Source organism: Aythya marila, assembly GCF_965140915.1.
Source record: "Aythya marila genome assembly, chromosome: 8".
In the NCBI taxonomy this organism is placed as follows: Eukaryota; Metazoa; Chordata; class Aves; order Anseriformes; family Anatidae; genus Aythya; species Aythya marila.
The window spans coordinates 30,772,066-30,785,935 of record NC_139049.1 but is presented as its reverse complement, the minus strand read 5'-3'; the positions used below and the strand labels follow the sequence as shown (position 1 = coordinate 30,785,935).

General features: G+C 40.3%; 1 protein-coding gene across 4 annotated transcripts in view; it reads left to right on the top strand.

Moving 5' to 3' along the window:
* The window catches only part of JAK1 (Janus kinase 1), a 55,080-nt gene that overhangs the window by 31,951 nt on the left and 9,259 nt on the right, over nt 1-13,870 (top strand). For all 4 annotated transcript variants that reach the window (XM_082766153.1, XM_082766152.1, XM_082766155.1 and 1 more), the window contains exons 5-15: nt 1,808-1,961; nt 3,235-3,398; nt 3,947-4,289; nt 5,807-5,980; nt 6,755-6,912; nt 7,599-7,722; nt 8,401-8,587; nt 10,583-10,689; nt 11,952-12,098; nt 12,856-12,943; nt 13,492-13,619. In XM_082766153.1, coding sequence (XP_082622279.1) covers nt 1,808-1,961; nt 3,235-3,398; nt 3,947-4,289; nt 5,807-5,980; nt 6,755-6,912; nt 7,599-7,722; nt 8,401-8,587; nt 10,583-10,689; nt 11,952-12,098; nt 12,856-12,943; nt 13,492-13,619 — 1,774 coding nt within the window. The remainder of the gene's footprint in view (nt 1-1,807; nt 1,962-3,234; nt 3,399-3,946; nt 4,290-5,806; nt 5,981-6,754; nt 6,913-7,598; nt 7,723-8,400; nt 8,588-10,582; nt 10,690-11,951; nt 12,099-12,855; nt 12,944-13,491; nt 13,620-13,870) is intronic.

Genomic DNA, 13,870 nt, shown 5'->3' with positions numbered 1-13,870 from the left:
AATTATCAGTCATTTTATAAAGTAGCATGTGGAAAAAAAGTAATTTCCTGGAGGCAGAAGGATTTGCTTTCCTTTTGCTTTTTGTGCTTAAATCAAAGGATTTGGTATCTTACAGTATCTTACAGGATGTGTTGGGAGTTTTTACCGTAGTTGTGTGTTGGTGTTCCTACCCATGCTATGTATGTAAGCTTTTTGGGTCTTAAAAGAACTTACTAAAAAGAAAGAGAGGACAGAAACATGATACAGAGAGTATCTTTAAGACTAATTGATAATTTTTCATATGGGCAGTCAACTTACTGTGCAGATACGTGATGAAAACACGTGGTCCCAAACTAAGAACACAAATTTTCTTTTGCTCTTTAAGATCCTGAGTCTGCACTGAGGGTGGTACACACCAACCTTGACCACTGCAGAACTGGGACTCAATCCACGAGCTCCCATTCTGGTCAGAGACAAATCATGAAATTCTAGTCACATATTTCAGAACGTGCACACTTGCATGAGGGTTGTCCTGTCCTGTAGCGTTCGTAAGCATTTGCTGACTGATTTGCTGTCTGCTTGCTCTCTTCCTGTCTTCCAGGATACGCCTCTTGCAATTTTTATTGCGTTACGTTCGAATTGAAACTGGGCAACATTATGATTTGTTACTTAAACAGATTTGTTATTTCTGATTTTCAAATGTGCCTGTAGTTTATAAGGTACTTCATCTATTCCGGTTTTTCTTTCAATACAAAAAATGTGTATTTCCAGGTCAGGAGTTGGATATAACTTAGTTTTTTTCCACTCAATTTTCTTTACTTCTGCTTTTGTGTGCAGTGCTTATTACCTTTCACATTCATTTGTCTTTTTCCTTTGTAAGCTGATCTCAATTTAGTGTTATTTTGGTCACACAAGCTCCTTACGACTTTGATGGCACATTTAGGCAGACGTTAAAACCTTAGCTGTCAAGAATTTGTGGTAACATTCTGTGGAGCTCACTGTGGTCACTGTCCATCAGGAAAGCCTCCTTTTGCACCTCCCTTTGTATTAGTAAGTACTTCTGCATTGTTTGCTCTGGGTAGTGCCGAATGCTTCTCTGGAGTTAGTGGTGTATTCGAACAGAAATCCCTCCTACATAGCGGCTGGGTAAATCTGCTCTCCTGTAACCTTTTAAATGTAAGTACGTCATGATCACGTGCAAGGCGTGAACTCTTGCAAAAGGCACATTGATTCAAACCAGATTTAACTAAGCTTTATGTGATTTACAATCTTAATAGAACTCAGAAAGAAATCTCTGCAGCAATTCAGACAAAGATTTTTCAAAAGCTTCTGACAGACTCTTGATCTCAACAATTTCATTCGTTTGCAGCAGATGCCAACTCTTTTAGCAGGTTTTTAAAAAGCCTTGTGTGCAGATAGAGTAAAAAGCTTATTTGTTAAACACACAGAAGATGGACTGTGTCCCTTTAAAGCTGGATGATTTGAATTAGTGTCGTTTTCACCATCTCCATCCAAAACCAAAGGGAAGCAGAAATTCCAGTGCATAGCTTCCAGTGCTTCCAGCTGTGGCCTGGAGGGAGACACTCAGCGGTTGCAGAGGAGGAGGTCTGAAGCCGTGTTAACCCTTCAGATGAGTCATTTTAATTTGGAATGCAAATATCAACTATTGGTTAATGCACAGCAGAGGCATAGTCTCTTACACTGAGGCAGAAGACTGAAGGTTTTTGGCATGTACCTCGTTTTGTTTTGCAAGTTTAGAATATGTATCTAATATAAATCGAGGATTTTCTCCCGGATTTTTAAAGTTTATTTCTCTTTTTCTTGCAAGATACTACTTTACAAACTGGCATGGGACTAGTGAAAATGAACCCTCCGTGTGGAGGCATTCACCAAAGAAGTCAAAAAACTCCTATGAGAAGAAGCATGTTCCAGAAGGAACCCCGATCCTTGACGCAAACTCATTAGAATACATCTTTGCACAGGTAAGAGGTTGCATGCAAGTGTCTGTGCCATTCCACTAACACAACAATTATTTGATCCAGTAGAAATTGTCTGCTTTAAAGAACCTTTTTCAAGCTTTAATGTGTGTTTGACCTTACCTGTTGGCATTGGTCATACTTTATACTACATGGAGAAAAGAGAATTTGCTCATGGAGAACAACCAGGCCATGTGCAGAACATGTAACGAAAACTGTCTCACAGTCCAAAAACGTAGCCACAGGCTATGTTTTTACAACACAATTGCTTTTTTAACTGTTTTTTATATAAATGCTATACCTTTTCTTTTGTGAAAATTGTGCATGTGATGCCATCCATAGAGTCATAGAATGGCTTGGGTTTGAAGGGACCTCAAGGATCAGCTAGCTCCAACCCCGCTGCCATAGACAGGGATGCCACCCACTAGATCGGGTTGCTCAGGGCCTCATCTAAGCTGGCCTCGAACACCTCCAGGGATGGGGCATCCACAGCTTCTCTGAGCAACCTGTTCCAGTGCCTCACCACCCTCATTGTCACACAGCCTGCTTGCATGCAGTTTTTCTTTCCTTCCGTTGTGCCTCCCAGTTGCTGGTGGCATGCTGCGTGCTGGTCGTGGCAAGTAGGTGCAGTTTCTATTTCAGCAAGCTTGTGTTCCTAATCGAAAATTGTTCTGCTGTGAAACCACGCTGTGAGAAAATGCCCAGGTAGCTACAGCTAGAAATACATCTTCATGGTACCACTTGCATTCTAAAGTAGTAAGAAGCAAAGGGTTTCTTTTGTGAAATGTGCCTAATTTGTGCCTTGTTTTATATCAGCATATAACATGCTGCAAAGTGTTTTTTGTCTTTTTTTTTCTTTTCTGATTGCCAGCAAAAAAGGTAAAAACAATGAGTAGGGACCTCAGTGAATATTGCCAGACGATAGAGACTGTGTATGGGATGGATGTGCTGTGATGATGTTTGCAATGATTCCACCTGTTCCACAAATCATCATTTTAAGAAACTTTTTCTCAGGCACAAGTGTTGATGTTTCTTCTCGAGTAGGCAGGCTTTGTGGGATAACTAGTGCTTGCCTACATTCCTGTTTCATTGGTCTAAGAGAAGATGGCATCTTACTGCATAGCTCTTATCTTCTTCCTCTACCCCTTCTTGTCATGGCTTTCAGTTTTGGGTGACTCTTTTCTTGCTCAAGGAGAGCCTCTGATCTTGTGACTTCGGTTGCTAGCGTGACAAATGACAGACCTGATATCTTTTTTTTTTTTCTTCTCTCCTTGTTAAGGGTCAATATGACTTGGTGAAAGGCCTAGCACCAATCCGTGACCCTAAAAATGATCAAGAAGTTCATGAAATTGAAAATGAATGCCTGGGAATGGCTGTCCTTGCAATCTCTCACTATGCCATCAACAAAAAGTTGAAACTTCCAGAGCTTCCCAAAGACATCAGGTAAGTTGGGATAAATTCTTCCTTGCTGCTGGATATGCTTCACTTCTCTTCCAAAAGGGATCTTAAGCATTTTACTTTGCACGGTCTGAGTACATGGGAGTTACGAGCTCCAACACTAATACTGCTCTGTGACTTCCTAATCTGGTCAATTGGGATATGTAATAGAAAATTTGAGTTACTTCTTACCTGAAGATGATATGAAATGGATGCAGCTAGTGCAGCCAGCATACTGATGTGTTGAATACTTGCTGTAAATTCAGGATTCCAGGTTAATAAACTCAGAAATTGTACTGTTGTTAAGTGGCAACTTAATGTTACTGATTTGGGTCGGCTGTATCCATTTGCTTCTAAACCTTACAGGTAAGGTTATTATTTGAATTCTTGTTGGCTACTAATTCCATAAACTGCTTCTGCAGTACCAACTGCACAGTGGTTTATTGCGTCTTGTTCTCTATAATTTGCTTTCAAAGTGTAAGGCAGCACCACATTTTAGAGTTAAAAACTTAGGACTCAACTGTCTTAACTCACACTGTTTTTTTTCTTCCTAGTTACAAGCATTATATTCCCGAAACTTTGAACAAGACAATCAGACAAAGGAATTTCTTAACCAGGATTCGGATAAATAATGTTTTCAAGCATTTCCTTAAAGAGTTTAACAACAAAACCATTTGTGACAGTAGTGTGTCTCCACGCGATCTGAAAGTTAAATACTTATCAACAATGGAGACTTTGACTAAATATTATGGAGCAGAAATTTTTGAGACTTCATCTCTGCTGATTTCATCTGAGAATGAAATAAATAGATTTAATTGTGGTGACAATGAAATCCTTCCACTATATGAAGTCATCGTGACAGGAAACAATGGAATTCAGTGGAGGCTCAAGCCAAATGTAAGTATCCCTTGATAAATGTGAATTTGAGATTACTTTTGGGGGCATAACAACTGCTAAAAAATGTACATGATCCTCAGACACTGCAGATCAGCTTTTTCGTTTTTAAAAGGGCTCTTTTCATAGATCGTAGGATAATTCAAGTTGGGAGAGACCTCAGGAGTTGTCATGTCCAACCCCCTGCTCAGGGTTAGCTCTGAGGCGAGACCAGATTGTTCAGGGCTTTAGCTATTTCGGTCTGGGAAAATTCCAAGGATGCAGACTCCACATACTCTCTGGGCAGCCTCTTCACCTGGAAGTTTCACCAGAAAAACTGAAGACTTCACTGTATCTGCCAGACCAGATTCAAGTCACAAAAGGTTAATGTATGTGGAGGCCCTTATGGTTTGGTGCTCTGTCTTGATACCAAGGTCTGCTTACGCTTTTTTCTGTATGTTTGGCAACCCCAGATGCCAGAATTACTCATACTGATAGACTTTTCATGAGTAAGTTAGAATACAGTGACATTAAAGCTCAGCTTTCTCATGCAAGTGTTATTTTATATGATGTCCTTTGTTTCAGTGCTGCTGAGCTCACTTTGTTTAACCTCTTTTGTACTTTGTGTATATGAATATTAAATGTACTTTGTGCTTGAAGGGTTTATGGCATATTCTATAGTTTTTCTCCACATACAATACACGAACAAATAGACCTCTTTTTGCTTGCCTCAGTTCCCTACTGTGATGAGAAACCTACTGATAGCTATCTTTTGTAGCACAGAAAATGTGCTTCACTACATTTAGATGTAAGCTAATTATCTCTGGTGGAGAATTTCTGTTTGAAATGATAATATTAATGAGGGGGAGGGAAAGAAGAACGGATATTGAGAAGAAAAGCTTGCAAGAAGTACAGCCTGTTTCTTGTAAGGCTCCTGATTCTACTGATTTGCAGATTATTTTTATTTAAATGGCTGAACCAAACACTTCATCTCAGTGAAAAGCATTCAGTGACTGGCAGGAAGCTTTGCTTAGTCTGAGCGTTTATATTTTTTAAGTATGGAGTTAGTACTAGTTTTCAGTAATCTTTGATCTGTGAGGTGACCAGTGTCATTGTGGTCTGCATGCAGATTTCCAGCTGCTGTCGGCAGAAGTTCAGGCAGGAGCTGTGAGAAGAATGTTGCTCTGGCTTTGGGCTGAGCTCAGAAAGTACTTCATGTGCATACTTCAGAAATTTCAGTAGCACTGTTTCAGCCCTGTACTACTACTATTATTATTGCTAGCATAGTGAGAGAGGTAATTTACCTGGCTAACAACTGGTTTCTTTCATCCTCGTGAAAGTTTTCTTATGGACAGCTCTTGATAGAAGTAAGTCCTGGCAATACAGGCAGTGATCACAGAATTGATAATTCAGTGCAAAAGGCATTCAAGAATTAACTAGATGTAGAAGATCAGTTTGTTGTGAATTTTTGTTTCATGATGAAAACGCTGTGCTAAAAAAATGTTTTTATTAATATATTTTTATCCCAAATATATTTGCAGTCTGTACAGACGGAGAAAGAGAAGAAGAAAAAGTCTGATGGCAAAACCAAAAAGGAAGAAGAAAAACACAAAATTCGAGATTTATGGAACAATTTTTCCTATTTCCCTGAAATCACCCACATTGTCATCAAGGAGTCTACTGTGAGCATTAACAAGCAGGATAACAAAAGGATGGTAAGAACCAAACCTGGATAGTTTTCCCTCCTGTGGGTTGTTGTAGTGGCACAGTATTGTTGGGCAACAGGTGACAACCTGCTTGGGGAACGTTTCCTAATGGGACTTTTAAATAGTAGTTAAATATGCTGTCTTCAACAGCCTTTAAATGCAAAAGTGCTAATTAGAAGAGCAGCAAGTTGAAGAAGACAGTTACTTCTCTACACTTGCTACTGCATACCAGTAAGAGTTATCAGCTCCCCAAGCTCTTCTTGATCTCCCAGCTGTGCTTCTCAGCCCGTGGCCTTCCTGTGTACAGCCTGGGACAGCCAAAAGCAGCGTCAAGAAAGAGGAGCTCAGAGAGGGAGGGCAGAGGGGACACTGGGAGAGAGGAGAGTCAGGAGGAGAGTCACTAATTTCAGTGTCCTGTTTTTTCTTTCTGTGGGCTGTCAGCTGTTAGAATTTAGAAAGGAGCTACCGAAGTGCTCTTGGCTTCAAATCCACCATGCCTGCCCTAGTACTGAACTTGAGAGGTTTCACAATGACTACTGCATTGCTTGCGTTACAGATCTCACCCAGGATTACAGCAGAACTAGTCATGCAAGGGAATGAGTTTCAAGCAAGTAATAAGTAGGGAGGGTGCAGAATGGTCACTGTTGGCCTCCTAAATGTGTATGGTTTTCTATCATGTGTTTCTGCACAATTTTTTACTCACTGTGAATGAATTGCTAGATATTTCTGAAATACTTGAACAAAACTGTAAGAATTCTTGACTAAAATATCTGTTTGTTTTAGGAAATAAAACTGTCCTCACATGATGAGGCCTTGTCATTTGCATCGCTGATAGATGGATACTTCAGACTTACAGCAGATGCCCACCATTATCTCTGCACAGATGTGGCTCCCCCACTGATCGAGCACAACATAAAAAATGGATGCCACGGACCCATTTGGTTAGTAAAATGGTTCGATTTTAATTGACCCACTTGAATTAGTCCACTAATTCTGCTGCATATTAAATCCATTGAGGAAATCTGGCTTTCTGGAAAGGTTTCTGTAATGGCCAGAATTAGTTACCAGGAGGTTGTAGGATAACTTTTTTTTATGTAATCAGAAGAAAAAATTATATCATGATTTCTCTCCTCATCATTGTAGGAGTGTTTTGAGACTTATTTCACTAATAACTATAAAGGTAATCATCAGTTGAGCAGATGGGAATATTTTAGGTACACAAAGGTAAACTCTACTCTTACCTGTGCTGACCCTGGGGGTCCCTGGATGGATGTACAAAGCTTTGCTTTTTATTTTTAATTTGCTGAATGAATTATTTTCCTATCTGTCCATGTTTCTGGCTTTTCCTTCTGTGTTTAAGAGAACTTACATGTGCACTGTGTTGGAAGCAGTTTCCCCACTAAGCATGCAAGAACATAATAAATCCTCCCTTGCTGTTATACAGAAAAATGTGAGCATGTGCAATGCAGGCAAATTATGTTTTAATAATAGTATAAATATTTGTAAGTTACGATGATATGTTTTTGTTCCAAATTTAGGATTACTTTCCTGTGTGTTTACTAATAATAGCTTTTGGATGCAACTGCTCATTTGATGGTTTTATTCATTTGCACGTTGACTCTTTCAGCACCGAATATGCCATCAACAAACTGCGACAGGAAGGAAATGAAGCAGGAATGTACGTGTTGAGATGGAGCTGCACGAACTTTAACCACATCCTCATGACAGTGACTTGTTTCGAAGGCTCAGAGGTACGTCAGGTGTGGCATTCCCAGCAGTAATCTGGTAATGAGCTAAAGACCAGTGGCTCCCTGTAATCCACAATGTTATATTTATCTTCTTTAGGGCGGTTCATCTTAGTTTTCTTTGACAGCTGATGTAGCAGTGGATGGACACTAGTATTCATAGCTTTATTTTCCCCAGACTCTTGTGCTGTCTCTGACAAATATGTTTTGTTACATCCAGAACACTTCTGTTGATAGCAATAGAACTGTGCATGAACATGGTTCAAATTTAAGCTTATTTAACTCGTACTCTGGGAGAGTGACATACAGAATTTTTCACTGCAATTTACTGAACGCTTCTTGAGCATGGAAGAAAATTTCTTTTGAAGAGTCAGGACTTCTGAATGCCCTCAGGCTGTGCAGAACACAGAAGCTGTAATTTGGACCTGTTAAAAGTTTGCACCTTTATGTAGCACTCTGTTTTTATGAGCCTTCCTGGGGCTGAAGGTTATGGGAATTCCAGGGCCTTCTCCTGCTTTGTTGAAGTTTGATTAGAGGAACCTAGCTAGCGTAGGAGCAAGTGTTTAATTCTTCCGAGAAGTAATTTCAAAGGCTTTATGGCTTTATTCATTCCTACAAATGTTCTTTCACTTTAGTGATCAGTATTTTCCTTTTTTTTTTTTTTTTTTTCCCCACTCTCTCCAGATGATAAATAGTTCAATCCAGTACAAGAACTTCCAGATTGAGGTGAAAAAAGGCGGGTACTTCCTACATGGTTCAAACAAATCTTTCGCATCCCTAAAAGAGCTGATGGATCACCTTAAAGGACAAATACTTCGGACAGACAACATAAGCTTTACACTGAAGAGGTGCTGCCAACCAAAACCGAGAGGTAGTCTCTGTCCCTTAAGAGAAACTACAAACTTTGTTGTTGAAAGAAAACAAGCTCCAGTACTGGAGGCATTTTTAGTGTCCTCTGTTTGTTCTGTATTGGTGCATCAAGCTCTTCTTTTACTTAAAAAGTTTCTTGCTTCTCTGTGTTTGGGGATCTTGTCAAAAAGCAAAAGCAAATGCTGTGAAAAAAAGAATTTAGGGGTTTCCTTTTAGTGTTACATGCTCAGTAGAGGATTCTCACAGGCTGGTGCTTCTCAAGAGCCTTGTTTGGATGAACTTTTCTAATGACAGTGGTTTGCCTTTTTGCACCTAAACAACTGGCCTCTGCAGTATCGATGGCAGAGGCAGAGCGCTAGATTTGTTTAAAAAGAAAATGTCACAGCTGACTCGGAGTCATGTTGTGTCAGAGCAGGGACCATATAAGGTTCTTCCTTTTCTCCACTGAGTCACGTACGCCAGGCAGTGCCGCCGTGCATCACGTTATGTTGTTCCAGCAGAGGAGGTTTGCAACCTGCAGCTTGTTGCGTGGCAACCTTTGGTTTCAAGCTTATTTGCTGTCATTATGATGTGTTGTTTATTTTATTAATCTTCACAGAGCAGTGGGGAAAGCTTTGTCTGGAGCTGTTCTCAAGCCGAGCACCCTTGAAATCAGTAGATTTGTCTGTGAGATCAGATTTTAGATGACTGGGACAACTGTGCATTTGTTAAACTGTTAATGCCAACACTTATTAAAACAGCTGTAAGCTGTAAGTGTCTTGCAGCTGAATTTTTTATGAAAGGAAACACACAGTGGCGTGGTTGTGTTGATCAGATAATGGTTTCCTGTTAGAATAAGGGGAATAACTGAGCTGCATTCACTACCTGCTTGTTTAGAAGGTCGTAGAGCATTCTGTAGCTCGTTTGAGTTTTTCAGCACTTCTCAAGAATGTAGTCAATTGTCTGGAGCATGGAGAGGTTAAACATTTTGACATTTCAATTAAATTTTGGCAGCTGTATTTAGAACAAAATAAGTAAAGCAGATCAAGGAGTTTTCTGCCCTCCTCAGCTTTTGGCATGACAGTGCATCTCTGAACTTCAGTTGGACCCAGTGCGTTGTCTTTGCTGTTCCCTATTCTGTTTCTTCCCTGTTTTTTTTTTTTTGTTTTTGTTTTTTTTTTTCATTTTCTTTTGAATCTGTCTGTTTAATTGGTTATTCACAAAGATGCTTAGGGCCTGAAGAAAGAGGAGAGTATTTCCAGCGCAGGGTCTGTTAACAGATTGTTTTCAGGTGCTAGACTGTGGTTTAATCCTGATGCACGTACATGTTATGCTGCCAGTACTGGGAGGGCCAGGTGCACACAGACATCTAAAACCATTGTATCGTAATAAATAACACCAGCTGTCAGATGCAGGAAGACAACATTAACGTGTAAGGCTTTTGGCTCTAACGATGCCTCTCCCTGACCAGAAACAGGGGAAAGCAGCAGCAGACTTTTCCTTCTGCTTATTTCCCATTCCCTACTTTAAGTTTTATGCTTTGAAAACAGACTGTTAGTGTTTCCCAGAGCACAAGAAGCTTTCAAGGAGGTAAAGAGAGGAAATGAGACTCCAGCTGTCTCATACTCATCTGGACAGTGGAAAAGGGCCATACCTGTAGGCAGGAGGGAATGTGTGTTATTTCATTTAATCTGCATCAGAAGCAGTGTCTTTTTGGGCCCTGGATACTTCTCTGTGCAATAAGTACCAATGGTTTCTTATCAGCTGTCATACAGCTGATGTTAGATCTTGTACATAAAATAAAAAATATAGCTTTGTTTTGGTGAATTCTCTCTTGAGTGATGAGCAGAAGTTGCTTGGCCAGGAATGTGGTTAAAGTTTCTTCTTTTCTCCCTTCTCATTCATTTGGAAATTTACTTTGCAGTGAGCTTACAAAAATGTTATTGTTTGAGAAAGGTGAATGTGTGCAGTTATTTTTGAGAAGTCTTAACGAATATTTTCTCTCCCTGCCTTCCAGAGATCTCCAACTTGCTAGTTGCAACCAAGAAGGCTCAGGAATGGCAGCCTGTTTATCATCTGGGCCAGCTGAGTTTCCATCGAATCCTCAAAGAAGAAATTACGCAGGTGGGTAGCTGCTGAACACTGTTTGTCTCTTAAAATCCCAACAAGTAGGGCAGCCCTCCATACCCAGTCAGGTAACAGAGAATCACTGCATTATGGCTGGTTGGACAGTTCTTCCATTCCCATTTCTCCTCAATAAAACTTTCTGAATCTTTATTTGTATTAACAAATTTAATTTGCAGAATCCAGATGTTTATGTGGCCTTGCATGGAAAAAGAAGCAAAGCTTGGGAGTAATGCCTTTCACTAGAAATCAAATGAATATTTAAGCAATTTTCTAATGCATGTGAAAAAAGATGCTTGTAAGGTCATTATTAAAAATCATGAAAGTCTTAGGACCTGCTCTTGCTACCTGGTTTGTTACTAAATGTACTTGTATCTTTTAAAGCCTGGCATGTTAGGGAAATGGGCAACTTGAGGTTTAAGAGAATATCCTACAGAAAAAAAAAAAAGGTAAAATATTCAAAAGGTCTGCAGAGTCTTGGCATTCAGAATCTTGTTTTCCAAACTGATCTAGCATGTATGTTCCTAAATCTTGTGACAGTCACTTGCAGTTAGTGGTGCAGGTGACCTGAATAAACTTTAAAAAACATTTGTTTGAATGCACAGATGACACTGACCATTTCTAAAAGACTTTGTCTCTTAAATCATGCAGTTAGTTTCTTCAGTTAAATAAAGATGTATTTTTTTTTGTCGTTTTTTTTTGCTTTGTTTCTGTTTTTAAAAAAATTACTGACTGGGGAAGGCAGATAGAGTTTGTATTAATTGTTTTTTGATTGGTAATTTGCAGTCAGTATGCAGACTTCCTGCAAAAATATCCCAAGACGGAATCCTCTGTTATTTAGGAGGAAATTACATTCCCAAACAAAGTGTTCCATTGAAATATTACTTCCTTAACTTCTGGAAATACATGAAAGATCGCCTCAGCAGCAGCTTATTGTAAATAAGAGCTACTATTTATTCATTTGATGTTTAGTCTAATCGCATTAAATCTCACTGAGCCTGTTTGATGTTAGTGGAGATGTAATAGCCCTTTAATATCCAATGAGTTTACGGGGTAAGTGTTCTCAGAGAGACTACTGAAATGAAGAATAACGTGCTGTCATTGTTTTTTCCACTCTGTAATAATTTTAAGTACGTGTAGCTGGATCAAGTGGAGGGCTAATTCTGAGAGGCAGAACTGAGTGCAGATTCGACTATTTGTGTAAATGTATATTTGTTTGCTTCGTCTCCTGGTTTGAAAGTATATGGTGTGTTGTGTCTTAGGGTGAACATCTTGGAAGAGGGACAAGAACACAGATTTACTCAGGGATTCTCAACTACAAAGATGATGAGAATGAAGGATATCAAAATGAGAAAGAGATTAAAGTCCTCCTCAAAGTCTTGGACCCCAGCCACAGAGACATTTCTTTGGCAAGTTTTTTCTCTTTTTCTGTTGTCCTGCAATACTGGGCCTCACCACACTGCAACGATGCAGTGCCTGAGACACTTAGGGTTTGTGTGCGTGGTAGGGGAATGGAAGAATGCTGAAGATAGCTCTCACCATTCCAGGCAGTCAAATCCATCATTGATCAGCCCTTTGAGAAGCTAAAAAAGTTGATTTCCTTAGACAGGAAGCAGCACTGGGTTCTGGGAGGAGTAATCCACTATTCACTTGTAGCCTGCACGTGGACCCACACCTTGCAGTGGTGTGGAACACGCAGGCATACCCATAGCCACGTTCTGAACGGTGTCGTCTGAGAGCAAGGGAGTTCAGTGAGGGCACCACTACCTTCCAGAAACTACCTCTGCACTGTGCAGTGGGCTTGGCAATCTGTCACCAGCTCTGTCATCAACAAGGCCACAGGCAAGTTGTTTGATTTGCATTTTGCTTAGTCATCTACTCAGAGAAGCTAATGCATCACAGATCAGACCTGGGATCGGCGTGTCTGTGAGAGTGCTGGGAGAGTACTGGTTGCTTACATGACCCAGTGAACAACAAACACATCCAAAACAGCTCTCCCCTGCCCCATTGCTGCAGCAGGACAGCATTTTCCTACTGTTTTCTATCCTTTATGCTACTGGAAAACACAGTTTTCTTTTGTAAATGTTTGTTATTGCTGCTCTAGTTTGTTAATGACTGCCCCAATGATCAGCAGTTTAATGTTGAATCTGCTTCACTTTCTAACAGGCATTCTTTGAAACAGCGAGCATGATGAGGCAGGTTTCCCACAAGCACATCGTCCTCCTCCACGGAGTCTGTGTCCGGGATGTAGAAGGTGAGTTTAGTTAACATCTCTTCAGACAGATTTTGAAGCAGCAGGTTTTGGTAAGGACAGGGCAGCCATTCCGTTCAGAGCCAGCCTTGAGGGAGATGTGGTCGATTTTTCAGGGCAGACAGAAGTGGAATGGGAACAGCCAAGCAGCTGCCAAGTCCTTTTCACTAACAAGTTTTCCCTTCCAGTGCTGTCTCTGAATAAATGTGTTACAGGGTGATTCCTTGAGGTCAGAAAGCCGAGTGCTGACAGGGGTGTCAATACAAACCAGCCGTCTCGCAGCAGTCATTTCCCTGGCAAGGCTCTGCCCCGTGGCCTTGGAAATGCTTTGTTCAAAGTTTACTGTTCTTTTACTGTGCAGAGCCTCTCTTGGCAGCCTTTTAGTTTGGACTCTTTGAGCACTGAAATAAACTTCAAGGAGGTAGAATAATGACATCTTACAACCAGTTTGCATCGAAGTTGGGGGTGGAAAGAGAAGTTGGGAACAGGCCTATTAGATTTCTCCAGACACTGGTCATTGCAATACTGACTTTATGTACCCGACTTTGTAGATGTCATGGTTGAAGAGTTTGTTGAGTTTGGGCCTCTGGACTTGTTTATGCATCGGAAAAGTGAACTCCTGACAACTCCTTGGAAATTCAAAGTAGCCAAGCAGCTTGCAAGTGCACTAAGCTACCTGGTAAGAAGGCACCTTGAGACGAGCATTGTCTATAGCTTGCTGCAATCTAGGGCTACGTAGATTTCGTGTGTGTTAGTAACTAATGAATTTCCTCTCACAGGCAGTGGGACTGTGCAATGTATGGGATTTAAAAAAAAAAAAAAAAAAATCATTATATTGCTTTAAGTAAGCCAAAAAACTTTGTGCATGTGTTTGCCACCAGTTCTTTGTTTGTGCTTGGAAGTCAGTGTTCCATTTCTGCAGTTTTGCTT